General features: G+C 41.6%; 1 protein-coding gene across 3 annotated transcripts in view; it reads left to right on the top strand.

Moving 5' to 3' along the window:
* The window catches only part of LOC140349489 (uncharacterized), a 49,992-nt gene that overhangs the window by 7,127 nt on the left and 19,774 nt on the right, over positions 1–23,091 (top strand). For all 3 annotated transcript variants that reach the window (XM_072435843.1, XM_072435842.1, XM_072435841.1), the window contains exons 3-11: positions 1,775–1,943; positions 2,164–2,261; positions 2,425–2,499; positions 4,117–4,627; positions 12,743–12,929; positions 14,052–14,241; positions 15,175–15,763; positions 16,476–18,824; positions 21,614–21,684. In XM_072435843.1, the coding sequence (XP_072291944.1) occupies positions 1,775–1,943; positions 2,164–2,261; positions 2,425–2,499; positions 4,117–4,627; positions 12,743–12,929; positions 14,052–14,241; positions 15,175–15,763; positions 16,476–18,824; positions 21,614–21,684 (4,239 nt within the window). The remainder of the gene's footprint in view (positions 1–1,774; positions 1,944–2,163; positions 2,262–2,424; positions 2,500–4,116; positions 4,628–12,742; positions 12,930–14,051; positions 14,242–15,174; positions 15,764–16,475; positions 18,825–21,613; positions 21,685–23,091) is intronic.

Below are 23,091 nucleotides of genomic sequence, written 5' to 3'. Positions count from 1 at the left end.
TTTTCTACAAGTTTCAAACCAACTTTTCCCACAGTGTGATCAAAAAGTTCAACTTAAACATGTATTTTACAATGTAGAAATACAAACAAATGGAAATGACTAAAACCTAAGTCGGTACAGTAATTTTGTATCTTTTTTTGCTTCATTGGTCAAGCATTTTCTTTTTGACTTTCATTCTGAAGTGTACCAGCTTCTGGAAAATCTCTGGGGCTTTAGATGCAAATTTCTGGTGATATCTGGCAACATGTTTCTATACTTTAGTTCTGAGTCCTGAGCATAATTAGATGGGTCACACTGTATCAGCACTAGGGATGTCAAGATGATTCCATTAATCAACAATTACAACAATTAAATTCTATGAACTAAAAAATAATGATGGTGACCATTTTAGAAGCAAAAATAAGTCCTCTAACTTCACTCTAAACTTGAATATAAAAAGCCTTTCTATCTGTTTACGTTAACTTTAGTTTATTAATTTATTAACTTGACTTTATACACACAAGAGAAAGCGATCTATTGGACAATTTTAAGGTATAACTTTTTCTTTAGCCTTTTTTTCCACAATACTCGTAAACATTTGCTTCTGTGACATCCCGATTGTCATCACATTGTGCTGTATATGGAATGTTAAAACGGCTGTTGATCCTTCCCATGACCACACCTGAGCAGCCCCAGCGTTCACATACTGTGTGACTGCTGCTGCTCTGCTCTCTAGACAGTTGACAGATGCATTCATTAGATCAGGAGCCTGTGGTAAGTGTACCAGTGTGTCAGAGCGCTAAAGTGGGAGAGTCGGTGTGGACACCCTAATGTGGCGTGAGCAAGACTGATCTGAGCATTCCTCTGTGCTATTGTTAGCTTGTGTTGGGTGGGTGTGGCTCTGAACAGGCTTTAACTGTGTTCAGCAGCACCGTGTGTTTAGTCAGGCTTTATGCACTGAGCCAGAATTTAAAGGAGAACTCATTTACTTTTGGATAAGCTATTGAAATCTCGATATGGATCATTTGTAGCGTGTATTTTTCCCCCCCATATCAATCACATATCAAACACACTGTTTTTTTTTTTCAAATTAATTTTTGTCTTATTAAAAACAAATTGGTTTCATATGAATTGCTGAACACAAACACACATAAAATAGTCGAAATTCTTCGGCCAAAGACTGAACTCCAAACCACATGCTTTTACTGAGCGGAATGGCTCTAGAACTGTACATTAAAAAGCCCCAGCACATCATTGACCATTAAAGATGAATGAATCTGGATTAAAATGTGATTAATTGCACAGCTCTAAATACCGACCTTATATTAAATAGACGGTACAACGTAAAATTGATCTCTTTTAAGACATTCTAAACCCAAATGTTGTTTTGGTTTGGTTTCTACACACACTCACACGATTATAAGGCCCACAAACACATGTATTCCTCTTGTGTCATGGTGAAGACCAAATGCAACATAAGCAGATCATGTTTATACTGTACATCTGTTATTGTATTTTTATGATTCAATGATTCCTCTAGCTGCAGTACTCTGATAATGTGCCAATTTAACACATTTCACTCATTTGTGGACTGTTCTGTTTTCAACTTGCTCGTGGCTATCAGATGCCAAGGCAGGGGTATTTCAGGACGGCTATAAATCTGTAAAGTTGAGACGAGGTAAAGCTCTGATGTGGCACGCAGAGGTCAGAAGTACTCCTGGAGTCTCCTGCGCTTAAACCGAAAACAAGATAGTTGTTTTGCCTCTTGACTAAATACAAACTAACATGTTTTCAGGGCGAGTGTGTGTTGACTGTGCAACTGGAGAACAATGACACCTGTCCCAGCACCGAGGAAGAGGAGGAGGAGCTGGCGGAGTTTTATCTTTTATTCTCCGGTTCCTCACAGCGACACCTGACGAGCGCCGTACAAGTCGGCCGCGTCACACTGCAGGCTGTGTGCCCAGGTAACACGCCGACTGCACCGGCGCATTCACTGATCTGCGTCTGCGATGAACCATGAATGCGGTCCGACTTGTTAAGGCTGTTGTATGGAGGCTGATAAATGTGTAATAACATTAAGTGTGAAATTAAAGCAACTTAAATTCATACATAATCACAAATAGCCTTATCGTTTCAGCTTTATTTGATGATATTACATGTGTATTCATCCGTTTGTTTGTACAGGACACAATGTTTGCGAGCAGGTGCTGGTGGTGCTGTGTGTGGCGCGGCCCAATGGAGCAGTCGTCAGCTGTTCCCGGAGGAGCTTTACTTTTGTGCAGGTACAAAATGGAATTTAATTTTACTATTTGAAGATGTACTTTAATCGTGGACAATCTTAATAGCGAGCCTGTGAATGTTCTACAGTAGTTATTAACAAATTAAGGAAATATTAGTGTTGAATATGTGTTTGCACTACTAATCTTACACAAATGATTGTTTTAGGACTTGGCCCTGGACACTGCTCATGTGATGCTGAGCAGTAATGTACCTCAGAAAACTCTACTGTGGAATGATCCGGTGAGTGAAGGGGGAAAAGTCAACGTATGAACCTGTGGATTGAATGGATTCAGTTGACTTACAGTTAAAAATGTTATGTTGGTGTTGCTGATAGTTTTGGCATATGCTATTTGCCTGCTTGTCTCCATGGAGCTATCATTGCTTTGCCTTTAATCTTCTACAATAAAGTATTAAATGTATCTATTTAGCATTTGTTTAAATACAGATGTTACTTTTTATTGCTGAAAATACCTTGAAAAAACGTGAGCAGGTTCCACAGATCTGACCGGTAACTTGGCCTGAGATAGATACATTTAATGCCATACTACGAAACATTCTGGGCATTCTTGGTTCATGGTTCACCTTTTAATTTCAGAGCATTTTAACTTGATGTTGAGATGAATGGTTGTGACCAGTAATAAATTGGCTTGCTTTACTACTAATATATTTGTAGTATGTTAATTATTAGTTTATTATAAACTTGTTCATTGATCAGACAGACTGATTATGACGTTACAGGGTTCAGAATAAGCGGTATCGCATCGCAAAATGCGACACAATTTCTCTCAAATGCGATGCGTTCGTCAGAAAAAAGTGTTTTTGTATCGCAGCTTTTGCGATACAAAAATGTGTGTTCAATTGTATAACCAAAGCGCCTAAAAGTACTGATCACTCGTCAATTGATCGTCAATAACGGCCTGACACATGTAGGACGCTGTGTTGACGTGACGAGTCCCGCTGCTGTCACAGACCACGAGTCTGAAAGTGGGAGGAGCCACGTGCGGTAAAGTTAGTGTCAGATTCGGACTTCCGAGGTCAATAGGTCCTAAACGCAAAAGTCTTTGCAGATCATTCACAGCCAAAATTCTCCTATTTACACTGCCAAGTGACACAACCTCGTTTTTAACAATCAGATGCGTATTTTGGGCGCAGCGAATTACACTGATCCGAATGTGCAGACGGAGCCGAGACGCGTGCTTAGGGACCGTCATCAAATGTGCAGCCGGAGCAGAAACGAGAGTACTCAGGGACCGTCATCAAGTAGAAAAACGAAAAATGGAATGGAACGTCAAATAGAGCGGTACAATTTGAATAACACATAAAATACACCATGATGGACGCCACAGCAACATTTGTTTATCCATCAGAAGCTCAATACCTTTTTTTTGTGAGTGTAATGACAATTAATATGTAAATGAGACTCCTGCAAATAGTCATCTGATTGATGATGATATGGAAGAAAGTTGTAAATAAGGCCGTCTGACTTTGTGTTGATTAATTTGCAGGTATTTGCAAATTTTCTGTTTTTATTAAAAAAAAAAGTTTAAAAAGTGTTTAAAAGTTAATTTGTTAAGAGTTTTTTTTTAAAATAGAATGTTTACAAATACATTTTAAATAAATAATCGTGTTATATCAAAAATATTGATTGTTAGTCACTTTCATGTTTTGCTATGCAATCATCAAATTGCTATACAAATTTGAAAAAATTAACGGATTGTTTAGCAGCACCGCTATACAAGTGAAAATCCTTAATCTGAGCCCTGCGTTACATTAACAAACAACTGAATAGAGGAATTTCCTGAAGCCAAAGTTCTCTTCCATTAACTGTTTTCCTTTTGTTTTCCACTGATTCCACAGAAAGAATGTAAGAAACTGGATGAAAGCCTCGTCTTGGCTCTAAAACATCTGACTCAACTGCACAAACGGGGCCCATGCTCCAGTGCACTGCCACCCATGCCTCCACCCATGCCTCCACCCATGCCTCCACACATGCCTCCACACATGCCTCCACACATGCCTCCACCCATGCCTCCACACATGCCTCCACACATGCCTCCACACATGCCTCCACCCATGCCTCCACCCATGCCTCCACCCATGCCTCCACCCATGCCTCCACCCATGCCTCCACACATGCCTCCACACATGCCTCCACACATGCCTCCACACATGCCTCCACACATGCCTCCACACATGCCTCCACACATGCCTCCACACATGCCTCCACACATGCCTCCACAGAGGGAAGAGCAGCACAACACACAAACGGACAATCATGAAAACATCCCGCAGGATCAGGCGTGCTGTACTACTGAAGAGAAGAGCACAGGCAAAGGGCCCGAGGCATCCACGCAGTGCAACAGCATCGGTGAGTATCAAGCGCTATGGTGATGTGCCTGTTGTCTTTCCCCTTTCATTCATTTTCATTAATTTGTACAGGTATAGATACTGTAAATAATATATCATATATATTGTGCTGTTATTATTGGCTCGAGCCATGAAAATGGCAAGAAGCCATTGTTTTCGCCTGGTTTCTTCTTATTATTATTCATGGTTTTCTGCCACAACTCGGGCATTTTTGACCCCCTGAACATCGATGAAAAGTCACACATGGGGGCATAGACGCGATCGGCTCGGCCCGAAATCAAATAAAATGAAGCTTGCGAGAATGCCCGTCGCAACAGTGCCACCTAGAGCAAAAAGAAAAAACATAAATCGCTTGATCTTTTGGCCTAGGCACATGAAACGTGGAACAGTGATGGAGCTACCTTTGACGAGTACAACACACCTGGCAGCCAATCTTGATTAACAGGAAGTCAGCCATGTTGAATCAAAGTGACGCTGCCACGTTTGACCTTTTTTTTTTTTATCGTTTTTTTGTCCGATTGAGCTCAAAACAACACTTTTTGCATCTAAAGACATTGCAATTTAATAAATATTTAAAAAAAAAATGTATTCTTTACCCTCAAAAAAGGCTTAATTATTGTTTTTTCAAGGACAAGTCACGCCTAATGGAATTGATCTACGGAGCTCATATTTCAGTCACTAATTTGTTTTTAGGGTCTGATTGAAAATAATTAATGCCCATGTAACAAATTGACTCTATTGCGCCCCAACCCATTATATAAAAAAACTCAACATTGTCTGATTTGTTTGAAACTCATGGGTTATATTCTCCTTGAGACGCCATGGAAAAAAAGTGCAGATATTGTATATTTTTTACCATTGGCCAGCAGGAGCGCAATTAATGCCTTCACTTCCTCTTTTATTTTGATGGGACATTTTCTCTCGTGCCGCGGTCTTAGTGTTAGCATTAGCGTTAGCATTAGCGGCGGGTCCATGGATGTATTGGGCAGGTCTCTTGTTGCTAGGTGACACTTACAAAATAAAGGCCTCTGTGTTTTACAGATACAGAAGGCGGTTTATACATACTGACAAACGGCTATCGTCAAAAATATGTTCTCTTTTTCATCTGTTTGCTACACACGTAGTAGTCATTAGTCATATTTATGACCTTAAAGTACTCTTACACACATGTTGTACTTTTTACACAAATGCAGTAATTTTCCACAATTACACTACTTTGCAAAACTTCACACTTTAACAAGGTACTACTTACACACATGCAGTACACACATGCAGTACTCACATGCAGTACACACATGCAGTACTCACATGCAGTACTCACATGCAGTACGCTTACACACATGCAGTACTCGCATACAGTACTCTTACACACATTTTGCACATTACACTTCTTTACAAAACTAAACTACATTACACAATTTCAGCTTGAACAAATTAGTACTGTAGCTAAAGAATAAAGTCTAAAGAATAAAGTCTAAAGAATAAAGTCTAAAGAATAACGAATAACGTCTAAAGAATAAAGCTTAAAGAATAGGCTCCATTCTTTAGGCTTTAGCAACTGCCAAACGCCATTGAAAGGACGCTCTTTTTAAGATAAAATAAGATAATCCTTTATTGTCCCACATGGGGAAATTTCATTGTTGCAATGCAGGTAGATACAGAGGTAGATACAGAGGAAAATAACTGATAACTTATAGGAAGTTTGAAAAACACTCAATAGAAGATCTCTTCCCCATGTGGGACAATAAAGATAAGATAAGATATTCCTTTATTGTCCCACATGGGGAAATTTCATTGGTGCAACGCAGGTAGATACAGAGGTAGATACAGAAGAACAGATCACTGATGTGAGCTAGCTCACATCACAACAACACAACGAAAAATGCTCAAATCCAGCCGAAAAAAAGTCAAAAACAGTTGAATTAAAAACGATTCCAGCGCGTGTCCCTATCGTACAGTAAAATAGAAAAAATATACTAACTATTTCCAAAAATAGGAGATAAAGCACAATAAGTGTGAGAAAAAAGAGAGAGCGTTTACACCGGGCTGCTAGCTGTACCAGCGCCTTATGACGTAAAGGAATATCTTATCTTATCTTATAAACAAAAACTCCTATAGATTGGGATACCAACTGATGCCAAAGGCGAAGAAGAATTATATAAATACAGGTCCATTAATGCCCGTTGGGATGTTTGGGGCATACACTCCAGGGTCCCTGGCGAGCCTGGCGAAGACGAAGAAAAAGAAGAGTTGGGTCTGCGCTGTGGGCGGTCTGGAGGGACAGGAGATGGCGGAAGGGAGTGGATCGATGGTCGGTGTTCTGGACGGCGAGGAGGAGCAGCCTTTTCTGGCTGCTGGTGCCCGGAAACGAAAAAAGTCCCTTAGCTCGTCCGAGGGTTCTGAGGGTCCCTTGCCATATGTTGCCGCCCCCTTGTCCGTCCCGTGTTGCGTTCCTATGCACTGATGGAGCGTGGAAAGTGATCTCAAACGTAAATTATGGAGCCCCCAGTGCTTTCAGATTCCACAAACTCCTTGGATAAGCTACACAGAGGTCGATATTTAGAAAAGCTGCGATCAATCAACTCAGACCCATATTTGCTGCCTAAATCACCGACTCTTCCAGATATCTCGTACCCCTGAACAGCTCCCTGCGCTCCCTTCGCCGCGCAAATGAGTGACAACCAAAAGAACTTCAGATCAAGAAAGGGTCTACGCCTGAATAAAACTGATGTTGATTCTACAGCGTGCGCAGAACACAATAGACTTATATATCCGGAGCTCCAGCGCAGGCAGCGGTGCGTGACAGCCTGCATGCGCGGGATTCAGTCACCTGCACAGGGCTGAACAGCTGTCGGCTCCCTCCACCGTGCGCCGCTCTCTCTGCTGTGTGAGTAAACTACAAATAGTTAACCGATATAAAATGACGACTACATAGTCTGATTGTTTATTTCCCAGTTTGAAAGTTTTATCACAGCTGTCCATCGCGCTCTTCTTTCCGGGTTTCTCAGTATCCGATAGAACTTCTCCGTTTATCTTCCCGGTTGCTGCACTCAACTGCCACACATACCTTCACCATTTTGATGTGAATGACCTCTATATAAGGCGGTGGGAGAGATGAAGGGTGCGAGAGTCCTTGGGGATGGCTCGCTGCTGGTTATGTCGAAAGACGCGGCTCAGCAAAGGAAGGTGATTGGGAGTAAAAGTCTGGCTGGAAAGAACATTCTTGTTTCAGACGCTGAAAGAAACCCGGTCAAAGAGATGCAAGTTTAGCAAAAGAGCTGCTGAGGTGCAGAAAATTAAGGACTCTTAAGGTATATCCTATACGAATGCAGTTAAGAAAGTGTCAAGTAACGAGGTTAAAGTAAATACAGACAGAGGAGCCAGCGCTGCTCACAGCCAGAGCAAAGTGAGGGAAGCCAGCGTTGCTCCCAAGTGTGAAGGTTCCAAGTGTGAAGGTTCCAAGTGTGAAGGTTCCAAGTGTGAAGGTTCCAAGTGTGAAGGTTCCAAGTGTGAAGGTTCCAAGTGTGAAGGTTCCAAGTGTGAAGGTTCCAAGTGTGAAGGTTCCAAGTGTGAAGGTTCCAAGTGTGAAGGTTCCAAGTGTGGAGGTTCCAAGTGTGGAGGTTCCAAGTGTGGAGGTTCCAAGTGTGGAGGTTCCAAGTGTGGAGGTTCCAAGTGTGGAGGTTCCAAGTGTGGAGGTTCCAAGTGTGGAGGTTCCAAGTGTGGAGGTTCCAAGTGTGGAGGTTCCAAGTGTGGAGGTTCCAAGTGTGGAGGTTCCAAGTGTGGAGGTTCCAGGATTACTGAGGGTACCTTAGTTGTGGATGGAGATAATTTTGTACTCTTCATGGTGGATGTTATAAACTGTGCTGCTCAAACTCAAAAGAGAACTGAAATGATCAGGATCATTGCTAAATCTGCAGGAAGATTCCTTGGAACAAAAGAGCTTGATTGGGCAGAAATAGAAAACAGGCTAAAGGGTTGAATGGGAGTCAGAGTGAAGGAAGTCTATCTATAGTCTTTTGGGTAATCAGAGTAAAGAAGGAGGAGGTGGGGGTCGGTCTCCTGTCCTTGCCCAGTCTAGTAAGATAAGATAAGATAAGATAATCCTTTATTGTCCCACATGGGGAAATTCCATTGATGCAACGCAGGTAGATACAGAGATAGATACAGAAGAAAAGACGTTGTTGTTGTTGTTTTATGGCGGTTGATATCCAAGTGTTACATTACCGCCAGACTTTATTCCTTAGACTTTACTCTTCTTCTTCTTCTTTGGTGTTTTATGGCGGCTGGTATCCAAGTGTTACATTACCGCCACCTACTTCTTCTTCTTCTTTGGTAATTATTCTTTAGACTTCACTCTTTAGACTTTATTCTTTCACACACCGACTTTACTCTCCTTCTTTGGTTGTTGTTCTTCTTCTTCGTTGGTGTTTTATGGCGGCTGGTATCCAAGTGTCACATTACCGCCAGACTTTCTTCTTCAGACTTTCTTCTTTGGACTTCATTTAGACTGCCTATATTTCAGACTTTTTTCTTCACGGCGTCCAAGCAACGACATCGGTGGAAATGTCAAAGCCTAAAGAATGAAGCCTAAAGAATAGAGCTGTACGGCGGAAGCACCAAACATCAAAGAAGGAGAGGAAGATGAAGAAGAGTCAGCTCTGGAATAAAGCCGGTCGGACTTAAGTCTAAAGAATAAAGTCTGGCGGTAATGTAACACTTGGATACCAACCGCCATAAAACAACAACAACAATAACAACAAATATAGCCGCAAGCGGCAATGATCGGCCCTCGCCACGCCGCCGCCACACCGCCGCCACGCCGCAAGAGGAGGGGGCGCTAACGCGCCCCAATTGTCCTTTTATTACGCCTACTGCTGAATCTGTGACGCTGTCACATCTTCTCCCCTTTGTTTTACCATCAAAAAGCTATTTTATTTTGAATTCTTGGCAAAATGTGCGGCTTTGCCGCACAGACACCGTGACTCTTTGAATGAAAATGTGGATAACTTTTGATGGTCCTGAAGATGAGTCTCACCAAATTTCAGGTTAATAGGGCTGACGCCCTGGGAGGAGTTTGTGAAAGTCTAAAGTGTAAACATGTTCTGGCGATTTCCCCATTGGAATAACATGAAAGGTTTCTGTCATCGTTACGGCAACGCCATAACAATTATGACATGGGTCTCATTGACTTTTTTGATGGGGATGCCAAAATTGAGTTGTGTGTCAAATTTCATATAATTTCGCAAAACTAAACATTTAACCTCCATATAAAATCTGTAGGGGGCGCTGTGGCGCCAAATGAATTTATTTCACTTCAAGTAGGTTTAGGGCAAAGAGTTTAACAACTGATTCTAATTTGACGCAATTCGGACTTTATCTGCGCAAACGGCTGAAATTTTAAATATGGGAGATTTCTGAAATTCTAGCTACAGTTTGCGGCTTCGCCGCACCGAGACCGTGAGAGGTATCAATGTAATTTGGATAACTTTTGATGTCCCACTCCTCAGTAGCATTTTCACCAAATTTCAGCTTTTTAGGGCCAACGCCCTGGGAGGAGTTCGTAAAAGTACGACGTTTGGAAAAACTCCGAAGTCATGTTTAGCCATTTTGAAGCAATATGGCCGACATTTGGTTGGGCGGACGGCATTGCCGTAATAATATTTTTTACTTCTCTTGTCACCATCTACCTCGGCGCCAAATTTAATGATTCTACGATCAGATTTTTTTTGGGTCATTTCCCATCTCTCAATGCATTTTTGGTACATTTGGGGGCGCTGACGCGCCAATTTTTTTATTTTAGAAAAGGGAAATAGCCAGAATGTAGAGAGGCACGATTTTTAGAGGTGTGAACATTTTTGTGACTTTTCGTCAATGTTCACTGGGTGAAAAATAGGGGGGTTGGTCCCAAGAAGAAGAAGAAGAAGAATATTCCGATGCGAAAACAATGTTTCCCATTTTTCAAATATCATAAACTATACATTTTCGGAAAGCGCTCGCGCTTTCCTACCTCATGGTGTGGGTCCCTGGTCACTGACGGGTACTTTCGTTAATTTTGAGTGGGCTCCGCCCACTTTGTGTTTTTGGCCCTCTATACAGTAATAATGTTCAATTTTTGCATTACATGCTTATATGCACGGAACATGCAAGAGATGGGGAACGTATTCGTGAGCTACTTAGGGCAAATGAGTGCTTTATATTGGGATGACGACCGCGAAGCGGTCGTCATCCCAATGTAAAGTGCTCGTTTAGTGCGTACTTTTGCACGGGCTTCGCCCGTTTACAACGGTAATGTTCCATTTTCCTACGTGCGCACTTTTGCAGCCGTGCTTCGCACGGCCTTACGAGATTAATAGGCCTCTCGCCAGCTTGTGGCGCTCGGGCCTAATAATATTTTTAGCAAAAACAATATAGCCGTTTCCACTATAACAACAAATTATACATCGTTTGAAAGCTCTAAGCCTTCCCGATGCCGCCATGGGGTGGAATCATCATTACGAGCGCTTACGCGCTCGTCACTCCCTATTCCGTCGGGATGCCCCGCCCACTCCCCATAGACTTCCATTGATTTGAGCAGATACAAGCATGGCCCATGCCTGCGGCATGGATTCTCGCGTACAGGACGATGCCAGGAGGGTTTTTGGAGGAATGCAGCGCTTCGCGCTGCTGTTGTCAACAATGAGTGAATGGGCTACGCCCATTCACTCATTGTTGACTTTTTCTGTCATAGCAGGAGTAAGTATGCATGGGCTAGTTCACTGTACTTGCCAGGGGCGACGGGGTACCAAACATGCGGGCTGCGCCCGCATGTTTGGTCAGACAGTTGCGGGAGCAATAGGCCCTCCGCCCTGCTGGGGCTCGGGCCTAATAATATTCCGATGCGAAAACAATGTTTCCCATTTTTCAAATATCATTAACTATAAATTTTCGGACAGCGCTCGCACTTTCCTACCTCATGGTGTGGGTCCCTGGTCACTGACGGGTACTTTCGTTAATTTTGAGTGGGCTCCGCCCACTTTGTGTTTTTGGCCCTCTATACAGTAATAATGTTCAATTTTTGCATTACATGCTTATATGCACGGAACATGCAAGAGATGGGGAACGTATTCGTGAGCTACTTGGCGCAAATGAGTGCTTTATATGGGGATCTCAATGTAAAGTGCTCGTTTAGTGCGCACTTTTGCACGGGCTTCGCCCGTTTACAACGGTAATGTTCCATTTTCCTACTACTAAATAGTATGCACGGGGCGTGCATGAGTGAAGGAGTGCGTTAGTGAGTGTTTGGAAGTGGGCGAGCGCTTCGCGCTTGATTTCGTGCGCACTACGTGCGCACTTTCGCAGCCGTGCTTTGCACGGCCTTACGAGATTAATAGACCTCTCGCCAGCTTGTGGCGCTCGGGCCTAATAACATTCTTGTCACAATATCAAATTTTCGTGTCACAATTATTGCTCGGGGAAATATTACAATTTTACAATTAATCACTATTATGAGCAAAAAGCAAGGAAATGTTTATATTGTATTTTATATTTCAACTTGCAAATAATATTCCTGTCAGAGGAAATTTAGTTTAATATAACAATTAACCTGCCCACCATTTAATACAGAAGATTATTTTGAAAATAAAATATAATGACCACAAATGGATTAAATAGTATAAGTTTATTGGCACGCCACCCGTGACTCGCGTTGCGCCTGGACACATTTCTGCGATATACCGTAGGTTCTAAAAAAAAAAAAACAATCCTATAACCTACCATAGCCATAAGTATATCTTTATTTGTAGTAATTGAAAAAAACAGTTCATCTTGACATCCTTATTCTGAAGCCACAGCTGCCTTGGGACTGACTGACGTGGCTTCACATCTGTAGCCACAGCCCCTCATTTTGTGTCCGGCCAAAAGATTTAAGAAAACAGGATACTCTAGTCTGCAATTTTTTTTAATTTCATACATTGTCTTTTATATTATATTTGTGTTTGTTATGATACACTTGGTTAAAAACCTTTCATAAGGCTTTTAAGGCCCACTTCTGTATATTTTTATGTCATCCCACCAGAAGGGGTCTGACTTGTTCCACTCTGATCCTAATCGGGCCTTTTTTGGTTCTTCCTCCTTCCAGCAGGGCAGCAGCAGTTCTCAGGTTTGCTCCACTTGGCATCAGCCGACAATCTGAACAGCACAAGCTCATTCATCCCCCAGCCGCCTGGACAGAGAGACGTGCAGAGAAGCACCTCCAACCAGGGGCCAAGTACAGACTGTGAGGACGTGTACCAGGACCACCTACCAAGACTTCAGCCCTTCACACAGTAAGAACAAACTATCTAGTGTTTGGTTTTGAGCCCTCGTCATCAAACGCAGGTCATTTTCAGTCGCAGGTGCATTTTGTAACTGTGCTTTAATGCTACAAGTATGAAGATGAACTGGTTTTAATATACTGCACAGTTTGCACTATCTTGCTTTAGACATGCTCAGTTAAGGTGGGTGATGTTATTATATTGTTTCCTGTGGTAATTGTCCCCTACATTGTCTGAAGCGGAGGTTACGAAAAACTTATGAAATACAACTGCTAAATTATGTGGTGAATTTTATACACATTTTTTAAAATTAGATTTTTAAGTTTATGGTTATCATTATTTCAAACATGCTTGAAATTGGTCTGTTTCTTGCATTTCTGATTCCCTGAAATGGTTTAGCAGTTCTGTGCAGTATTAGAATTCACCAATGTGCCCTTGTTTTCTTTTATACTAATGGTCTTTGTTAACCTAAACAAGGAAACAGCAGTTAAAAGGTGGAGCTACGTCAACCGTTATCTAATCTAACAGACTTAATATTTACATGTACAGAACCTGTTAGTGAAGCCGTATTGTCTGAGAATCAAAGTAGGATATGAAAGAACGGCACAAATCACCTTTTATTTTGCTACATAACAACATCGGCCTTCAAGTTTTCAAAACCTTCACGACCTACGCTTCTTTTGGTGAAGGTTAAATCACACAAATGTTTTCCCAAGGCATAATTATTCTGTCATTTATTCACAGCAACACACTTATCAATTAAGTTAAATGGATAATTTCACCATAAGGATTTTGCATTGCTGAAGCCAATCTGATAAATACAGGCTTTTATTCCAACACACGTCAAACCGCTTTGACTATTGCTTAGTAACCGAAAAGGAAGAGAGGCGTTTTAGTGTGATTAATGCTGCAACATTGAGGGTGTGGGCACATGTGTTGGGTGGTGCTGCACTGGGAAGGATGTCATGAACGGTTGCTTGTCTGCATGGATGGATTATGTAAAAAAAAATGTTTAACTGTTTATCAGAAGCCTATTAACCCTATAAATATGTGAAATAGTCCTTCTTGTCTGCTACTTTGGCTGCTTCACTCAAAACAAACACTCTTCTGATAGTGTCTTGCGTGTCTTTGCAGCTCCGACACAAATAAGGAGTGGCATATTGGTCCAGATGGGCAAGTTTTCCAGCACCACTCAAAGCTTGGTACATTCTCCCTGACGTTGCAAAGCCTTCACACGTGGCACAACAAACATGGTTCAGACTTTTGTTTACCGGATGACGTGGCACAGCTGAGGAGACATATTGAGCAATACAAGGGAAAAAAGGTGAGAATGTGTCAACATCTACAACACACTTTCAGATCAGAGGTTGTCACCCGGTCTCACAGCCTTGTGGGTCATGGAGACGGTTCAATTATGGCGTGACACAGATCAAACCCCATTTTTAATTCAATCTTAACAGAGAGCAATCGTAATAAATTAAATGATCACACGTCACTTTTTTGTCTGTAAATGCCACGTGACACTCCACATAGAGAGGTTAGTGGAAAAGTGCAGAGATGATGACGGTGTCTGTCCTTTGGCCACACACTGAGCACATCAGCTTTTCCCCGTCTACAGCCCCTTCTCTAACACACATGAAGGCAAATGTTAGTGAAGAGGCCTCTTTACTGAACAGTGACACAAACGGAGCTGTGGGTTGTGTCACTAGCTGTTTTGTCACCAGTTATCCCTCTGAGCCTGTCCTCTCAGTTTGAGCTAACAAGGAGTGTAGTGTTGAAATTAGTTTAATCTTAAGATATTGATAGCGATTCTTCATAGGATCCTGTAGTTTTAAATTAATTTGGGGGGTTTCCTTGTTATTGCTAGAGGCCAACTAAGAACTGCTGACTGTGGCGTTTTGGTGACTAGAAAATGTATTACGGTACACTATTTATTTATTTATTTATTTATTAAAATGGTCTAAGGAAAAATATGTTTTCAGCTCATGTGGTCAAATACACTAGCTAATAGTATTATTGCATATCATGAAAAAAGAAAGCCATGACCTGGCATGAGCAGAAAAGAATTGAACAGCACATTGGCAAAAAAAAAAATCTGGTTAAAATTAATATATTTATTTAAAAAACATGTATTGTAAGTATAATTATGGTGTTATGTCTATTTTTTACTAACAACATATACATATACAATTTAGTATTTTTAGCAAGAATGAAAATATTGATTCATATGTATAATAAATATATTTTTTTCCTACAGGGAAATTACTGTGGTACGAACTTTGCTACGGCTACATCAACATATAAAGACGAAAGACTGGATGATGTTAGACCAAAACCACCTCAAGACACACACAGTAACAGCCTCGCGGAAAGTACTTCTTCTATCACTGGTGGAGCCGTTCGTCAAAGCCAGGAAACCGGGGCCACACAGGCAGCTCCTCGCACTAGTCGAAACAGAAGGAATAAAAAGAGAACTGCACGGACTGGGACAGAAAGCCCAGGAAGTCCCCCAGTGGCTGCTAAAGGAACTGCATCCAACACCATAACAGCACCGAAACCACTATCATCCACTGATCAAAAAAAGGAAACGATATTTACAGAAAAGCATTCTAAAGAAGACTTTTTCCATTTTCTGAAAAGCCCCGATAGTGATGAACAGAACAGCAGCAGGAAGACTGTAGCCTCACCAGCCACGGCCATTGTAGAAAAACAGGAAGACCAGAAATGGGAAGTTGAGCAAATCATATTGGACCAAAATGAAGTGACCGAACTGGGACTCGTTGAAGACTTAAAGACTGAAGAATGTTTGGTGAATTCTCATCAAGAAGAAGCAGTAGAAAGTGCAGGTGGGTTCATTCTAAGTTGTGACTGTGTTTGTTTTAAAGTAGTTTTCGCCTGTTTTCTTTATACCATACTGTGGAACCATCCAGGCAACGCAATAAGATTTTCACTGAGACAAGCAGGAGACTGATCTTTAATATTGTGAAAAAAAAGTGAATTGTTATGTGCAGCGGTGTCCAACAAAACAAGGATTTTGAACCAAGCTTAAAATGCCTCAATAGCACTGGAGATAAAAGCTAGTCTACAAATGTCCTGGATGAAAACATGGTTAGGAACATAGAAATATCTTGTGCAGGACAGGTAATACTTTATCATTTTCACTTATGGCTGGCACAGTTGTAATCGAATACACTCTTTTAATTGTGTGAAGTTTTTCTGTTGAAACGGATACAACACAATGTTAATTTAACAAAATAGTTGCTTCTGGCACTTTCAGTTTCATATGTACTGCTTGATTCCGTGTTTAACAGAAGCCTATTAGACTTTGTATTCTTGAAAGGCATTTAGAATTTTCAGTGTGTATGAATATTATATAATTATATATTATATAATTCTGATAAAAAGGAAATGAAAACAAATCCAAACAAATACAACAAGATCTTTTCCTATAACTCACCATAAATGTGGTGTATAAGACGATTCATTTGTAATATTCATTTACTGCACTAAATGCATTTCTAACATGTTTTAATACAATATTTACTTGTTTTCTACTAGAAACCATGGGGCAGGACCAATCCCTGTCTAACGCTGAAAAGTCTTCAAAAAAAACGTCTTCTTCTGAGGCTGAAGAAAGGGTCCTTCCAGAAGAAGATGAAGGCACAACTGTCTGTCACCAGGGAGGCAACAGCGACGAGGTGATGAAAGAAGAACCAAAGTCCCTGTCCACTTGGTATGACTGTGAACAACTGGACAGGAGCAAAGAAACAGACTTAAGCTCTCCACAGCTGCTCACTGAACTGTGTGCTAGCCCCCGTCAGCTGTCTCCAGCCTTTACTCAACCACATGCTACTGGACTGCAGCCAGAAGTGTCACATGGGCCCGACTCACAAAGACAGGAAGTCCTCGGCTCACAGCGAGACGAGGAAGCAGGGCCAGATTGGGAGAAGGCGAGCAGGGAGGAGGTCGGTGCTCACAGCAAAAAGAGCTCAGAGAATGAAGAAGACGGACATGGGGACAGGAGCGCAAAGTTCAGGAAAAAGAAGAGGAAAAAACGGGGCAAACGCGGAGGTCCTGAGCGCAAACAACTCAGCTCAACGTCTAGCATCGAGTCTCAAAGCCAGACAGAGATTCAGATGCAACTGACCGACCAGAAAATTCAAGAAAAGTCAGGAAAAACAGACATTCCAACTACTTCAGTTCCAGGGACAAACACAATGCAGTTACCGAACCAAGCCGAAATCCAGGACAGTGCTGGGGATGGAACGCCTTCTGCTCATTTGGAAACTGAACTTTCTGGGACAACAGATTGTAGCATTTTGGGAGGAATTTCAGAGGATAAATCCACAATATTGCATGAATCTACCGAGCTTGTCCGGGACGCCGCTCCTGCCCAGTCGGAGGAAATGGATGAATCGGCGATGAAAACGCTGGAGTCACAAGTCGAAAAAAGGGAATTACTTGACCGTATTGACAATGATGTGTTGGATTGTAACTACGGTATCACGATATTACATCATCAACCTAGTGAGACCTCTCGAACCGAACTTCCTGTCGGTCATCCAGATCACGAACAATTGAACAAAATGTTGCTGGAACAATTTGCCGACAAGCGTTTACAACCGGTCCATCCTTTGGCTGACAGTCCTGTACGTAATGAACCTGTGGGCGCTTCTGATTCTCCTGCTGATGATGGTACAGAGGATGTCCCACCTCCTCAAACAAGGGAAGGAAGCGCCGAGATGACCACAGAGGGATTGTCGGGGCATTGTTTGGCTTCAGAGATTCTCGCTCACCAGAGCCTTGAGGAGGAAAATAAAAATGAGTTGTGGAAAGCGGAAGAGGCCAAGATTGGAAGCGTGCAGAGGCGTGAAGTGATTGAGTTGTGTTCTAATAATGTAGCAGGAGTGGGGGAAGGCCCTTGTTTAGGCGGTGAGCTGGAGCTGGCAGCCACAGCAGTAGCAGTTGTAACTGTGGCAGTAGCATCGGCGATGGCTACGTTTGAACTTGGCCAACAGTTAGTGGAGAAAGGCACAGAAACGCCTGGTATTAATCCATTAGAGCAAAAAACAGATGAAACACTTGCTCCGTTTAATCAAGTGAGTCATTCTGTCAACACTAGTCCGTTCACACTGGACATTATCAAGGAGCAACCCCACTGTGAGTCACAGACAGTGGGGACACGCAACGAATTTAACATTGATTTTGCACAAGAATGTGGTTCAAGTGGAAACAAACCAGATGGCACTAACCAAGCAGTAACGCACGAGACTGGCAATGATTTACACGCTGAGAATTTAGGTTTACATCAAACTATCCAAGCTACCACATGTACTGACAAGCAACAAGACAACTCCAGTAATCAGGAGACATTAGAGTCAAGTGGCAAGGGACAGATGACGGTGGAGGAAGACGATAACCAGAATATAGATGTAGTTTTGACTGCAGAGGTTATAGACAAGACTCCAGATGCTTGTACTGTTCTAGATACAGGCCAGAAAGGTCCACTTGTGCCTAAAGTAATCGTAACGGAAGAAAGCGGCACAGCACAGAATACAGTGGATGAAGAGGATGAAGGCTGTTTGAAAATGGAAAGCAATGAAAGCAGCGACTCAAGTACAAGTCTTCCTGAAAATGTGCCGCGTACAATAGAAGAACAAACGGTACCATTGTCTTGTGATACACTATCTTCCATAACGATCGCGCATGAGTCCGGCCATTGCTCAGAAGAAAGTTTATTTGTGGAAATGGGAACAGGCGGATCACACAAAGATTTACTTGACACAAAAGTTACTGTTGCCATGGAGATAAAGGACGGTTCTTTGGAAAGTCTGGATCAGGACGGAGATGTTGTGGATGAATGGAGAGAAAGAGAGCGAGTGAAGAAGGAAAACGAAGAGCACACAGGTAAATCGTGGCTTGGCTCGCTGTATATGTTGTTGTATTCATATTTTTGAAATGTGACACGATATATCATTTTAGTGTTACGATTATTGTGAGAAAAAACATCAGGATTTATTATCTATTCATGATTATTGAGACTGTGACCAAACAACAGTGAAATCTTTCATTTTCGTTTATTCCTGTGGTTATTATGTTACTGATCCTCAAGTTTGTGACGGACTTTACGAAACTGAACTTTCTGAAAGAGATATAAACTTAAAGGCGCAATGGACGATTTTTCGGCGATTTGAGAACGCAGGCGGAAGTGTGCATGCGCACTCCCCCGTGTGGACTGATACAACACACACGTGCGTTTGTTTATTAGCGCAACGGAGCGCATCGCATCGCTCGTCTCCCGTAGATTTCTGTCCACTTCTGCGTCAGCTCGAACTGTCTTTCTCCGTCTTCATTTTGCCCCGTACACTGAGGGAACTATATTATGATAGATCCATGCGCTTAGGCACACGGAAACGTGGGTACGAACCGCACGCGGCTGCAGGTGAGCGATAGGTGCGTTTTATGATTGATACGTGGCAGGACAAATGATTTATCCACGCCACGAGGAAATATGATAAAAGATTTGCTGAAAAAAATCATCCATTCCACCTTTAACTGTAACGAAAACACCCAGATAAAAAATATCTTTAAATTTAGGCCTATTTTTTGGGCAATATTGACCAAATAATACTGGTTATAATTTTTTGCTTCTTACGATTATATTGTGACCCGAATAATCACAATTATCGATTCGCCTAATAATCTTGACATTCTAGTATTTACACTAATAGATTTATCTTATGATGATATTCCTGTATTAACAATTGTGTTGATTGATTGCAAAAGGTCCTTGAATGAGATTTTTGCTAAATTAGATCAAGATAAAGCTGAAGTGGTGCCGCTCAAAAACACAAATTGTACACATTTCCTTTTTAATCACACAAACCCTCTTCTCTCAGCATATGGCATGACTCTATGTATAGTATAGTTAAAACTGGAGTTACATAAACAGTCTGTCAAGTCAAATTGTCACTGATTGGACAAATTTCCACCCGAGTACCGTAGCTACTTTATCTTTATAACATATCTGCACTGGAGTGAAATATATTTTACTTTATTACACAAGAAGAATCACAGCCCTTTGAAGTTGGGTAGTATATATGAAGTATGTATTTAAGTCATTCTAACAAGTTCAATCAGCTCACATCCCAAAACGCCATAAACGTAGTGATTCACGTGGGGCTTTTCAATCTATAAAAGTTCTTTCAAAAATACACTTTCCGTAATTCTCTAATTTATGAGAAAATGACCACATACAAAATGCTATATTTACAGAATGTCTCTTTTATCTTATCCCCACAGCAAATAAGGCAGCGTGCTGGTCATATATTGAACAAGCGCTCTAACTAAAGCACCTTACAACATTAGTGGTGATTCATTGTCCAACCTAATCTTAGCCCTGATGTATAAATGTTTGGCCTTGCCATCTGGAGGTAAAGAAAGTGGTAATTGTTCTACTTAAAGTCATCTGTTTTGCTTCTAAAACACTGGTTTGCCGTGCATTAGACTTACATTTACTGACCTTTCTTTAGAGTATTAGATAATTTTAGCTGCTTTGTGTTTGGTTGAATAGGAGGAAGTGGAGAGACAGTGGATAGAATAATGTCAGTGGCGGGGCGTGAGCGGCAGACAGTTGATCCGGCTCCACTGTTTGTGTGGGGCCCGTATCCGGGCAACCTGGTGATGTCATCAGAGCTCGCAGGGTCCAGCAAAACTCGAGTCGGGCTGAGAAATGGCTGTAGACACCACCTATGATCTTTGTGTTATAGATGTCTGTGAAGCGAACTAGAGTTTGTGGCGAAGAGTATTTGTGTAGTTAGTGAGGTGAAAAAAGTGGTGAAATTATTTGATCAAAATTAACTAAATAAACATGGTACATTGGAAACACTTTAAAATAAGGTTCCTTAGTAAACCATTTATAAGGCATTAAGAAGCACTAGTTATTTAACACACACTCACGCAGTTACAATGGTGCAATAAGTGCATATAAACAAATAACCAGTGCTTATTCATTCTTTATAAATAGTTGACTCAAAATGCTTGATGAGCTACTTTAAATAAAATAGTCTTTTCATATTCCAGAATCCGAATTTGTTGTTTAATGGCGGTTGGCAGCCAACTGGAAACGAGCATTTACCTACCTTAGTTGTGTGTCTACAGAATGATTTTTATACTGAATAAAGCGAGGCTGCAGTCATAATTGGACAAGGGCTGTAAATAATACTTCTGAACATGTACATTATTACATTTTCTTGTGAGGAATCAAAGATGTACAACAACACATCACAAGGATATCCTTATGTATGAGGTTTACCTCCCTCTTCAAACAGCAGTGACTCAGACACTGTTGGATTTCAGTGTCCCACATCCTCTTTGATGGGAAAATCTTGAAACACCCACTGTGCAGGGTCAGACTATGAGCGTCACACACGTTCACATGAGGCAATGTTTTGAAATGAGGCTTTGTGAGACTTACCTGAAAAGAAAGAAGACAAAACATGTTGTCTGTGCTTACGTTTTTATTGATGTTATAAAACAAAGACAAATAATCCCAATGACACAGTTGTTGAAATAAGTATTTGAGGTCACACGTTCCTTGTCTGTCAGCTTTTCAATAAATGCACATGTATTGTACGACTCAGTGGAAATCTGCCATTAATCTTTGCTTTGCTTTTTGGTGTTTGTTCTCTTTGCAGAGGCTGGCACATGTTCTGCAGAAGGGGAGGAGCCTAAAAGGAGTGCCGTGGACTGTCTACAAGCTTTTCAGGTGAGTGACACAAAATCCTGAAGTATCGGCAGTTCAGGAGAGAAATGAATCTGCTCCTGGGGGCCTTCATACTGTATACTGGGGGCCTTCATACTGTATACTGGGGGCCTTCATGCTGTATACTGGGGGCCTTCATGCTGTATACTGGGGGCCTTCATGCTGTATACTGGGGGCCTTCATACTGTATACTGGGGGCCTTCATGCTGTATACTGGGGGCCTTCATGCTGTATACTGGGGGCCTTCATGCTGTATACTGGGGGCCTTCATGCTGTATACTGGGGGCCTTCATGCTGTATACTGGGGGCCTTCATGCTGTATACTGGGGGCCTTCATACTGTATACTGGGGGCCTTCATACTGTATACTGGGGGCCTTCATGCTGTATACTGGGGGCATGTGTTTCTGTGAATGTCAGATTTTATATTCCGTGTTGTCTTCGTTTTATGCAGTTTTTTCACTCCGAGCGTCTGTGACTGAACTAATTGACTGGCTTATTGAATTGACTGTTGTTTGCACTGAACGTGGCAGGTGCCCAGGTTGTATAACCAAAATGTTTGACAGTTTGAGCTGTAGGTCAAAGTGAAAGTGTATAAGTAGGTGGTAGTTGGGAGTCGGAAAGCCTTTTGATGCATTTTTCCTTATATTGTATAACTCATATGCCATAATATTGGTGGCGTCTCACAACATTTTAAAAACTATTTTTATGTTTAGGAGGTCAGGTGAAGCCTGGCCTGCCATAGGGCCCTGGAGCAAACCCATAAATCCCTTTTCCATGTCTCTGAATGACGCACATGTTGCTTTACTTGACACAGAGGTCACAAAATAAGTTGTGGGAAAAATGACTGATCATCTATGTCGGACTAGTACATTCAGTGTTGGATAAAAATGCAATCTTAAACAAATTTTGATTAAAATGTCTTATTACAATGTGTTTGTTTTTTTCTTCTGGATATTACTGCAGCTTTAATCCAGGTAAACATTGTCACAAGTCAGAATATATGTCAAAGTAATTTTGTTTTGAGGCAGGTGACTTGAGGCATGGATCATAATCTACTGCAAGAGCCACAGGCTTCATTCATAATCAAATACAGTGACTTATTACATAAGAAGGTCTATTTACTTGTCTAAAGTCTGGGGGAAAATGAGGGTCAGAAACACGAAGGTCGGGTTGAGTTGCAAAATTGTGAGATAAGGTTTGCATGGTCCTTGTTATTGACTCATGAACTAGCAGTTCTGTTTGATTATGAACCCCATTTGTATTAATATTAAAAACAATAAGATAGATATTAATTAGGAAAATATAGTATTGAATAGTGTTTGTTTCTGTGCTGCCCGGTGGTAGAGCGGTTAAGGCATCAGCACACGTCTGCCAGGCTCCACAGTGTCCTGAGTTTGAATCTTGTCTCC

Source organism: Eucyclogobius newberryi, unplaced genomic scaffold (genome assembly GCF_026437365.1).
Source record: "Eucyclogobius newberryi isolate DKJ021-1_F unplaced genomic scaffold, fEucNew1.0.hap1 SCAF_7, whole genome shotgun sequence".
Lineage (NCBI taxonomy): Eukaryota > Metazoa > Chordata > Actinopteri > Gobiiformes > Gobiidae > Eucyclogobius > Eucyclogobius newberryi.
The sequence above is the reverse complement of the archived record's forward strand: the minus strand, read 5'-3'. Positions and strand labels throughout refer to the sequence as shown.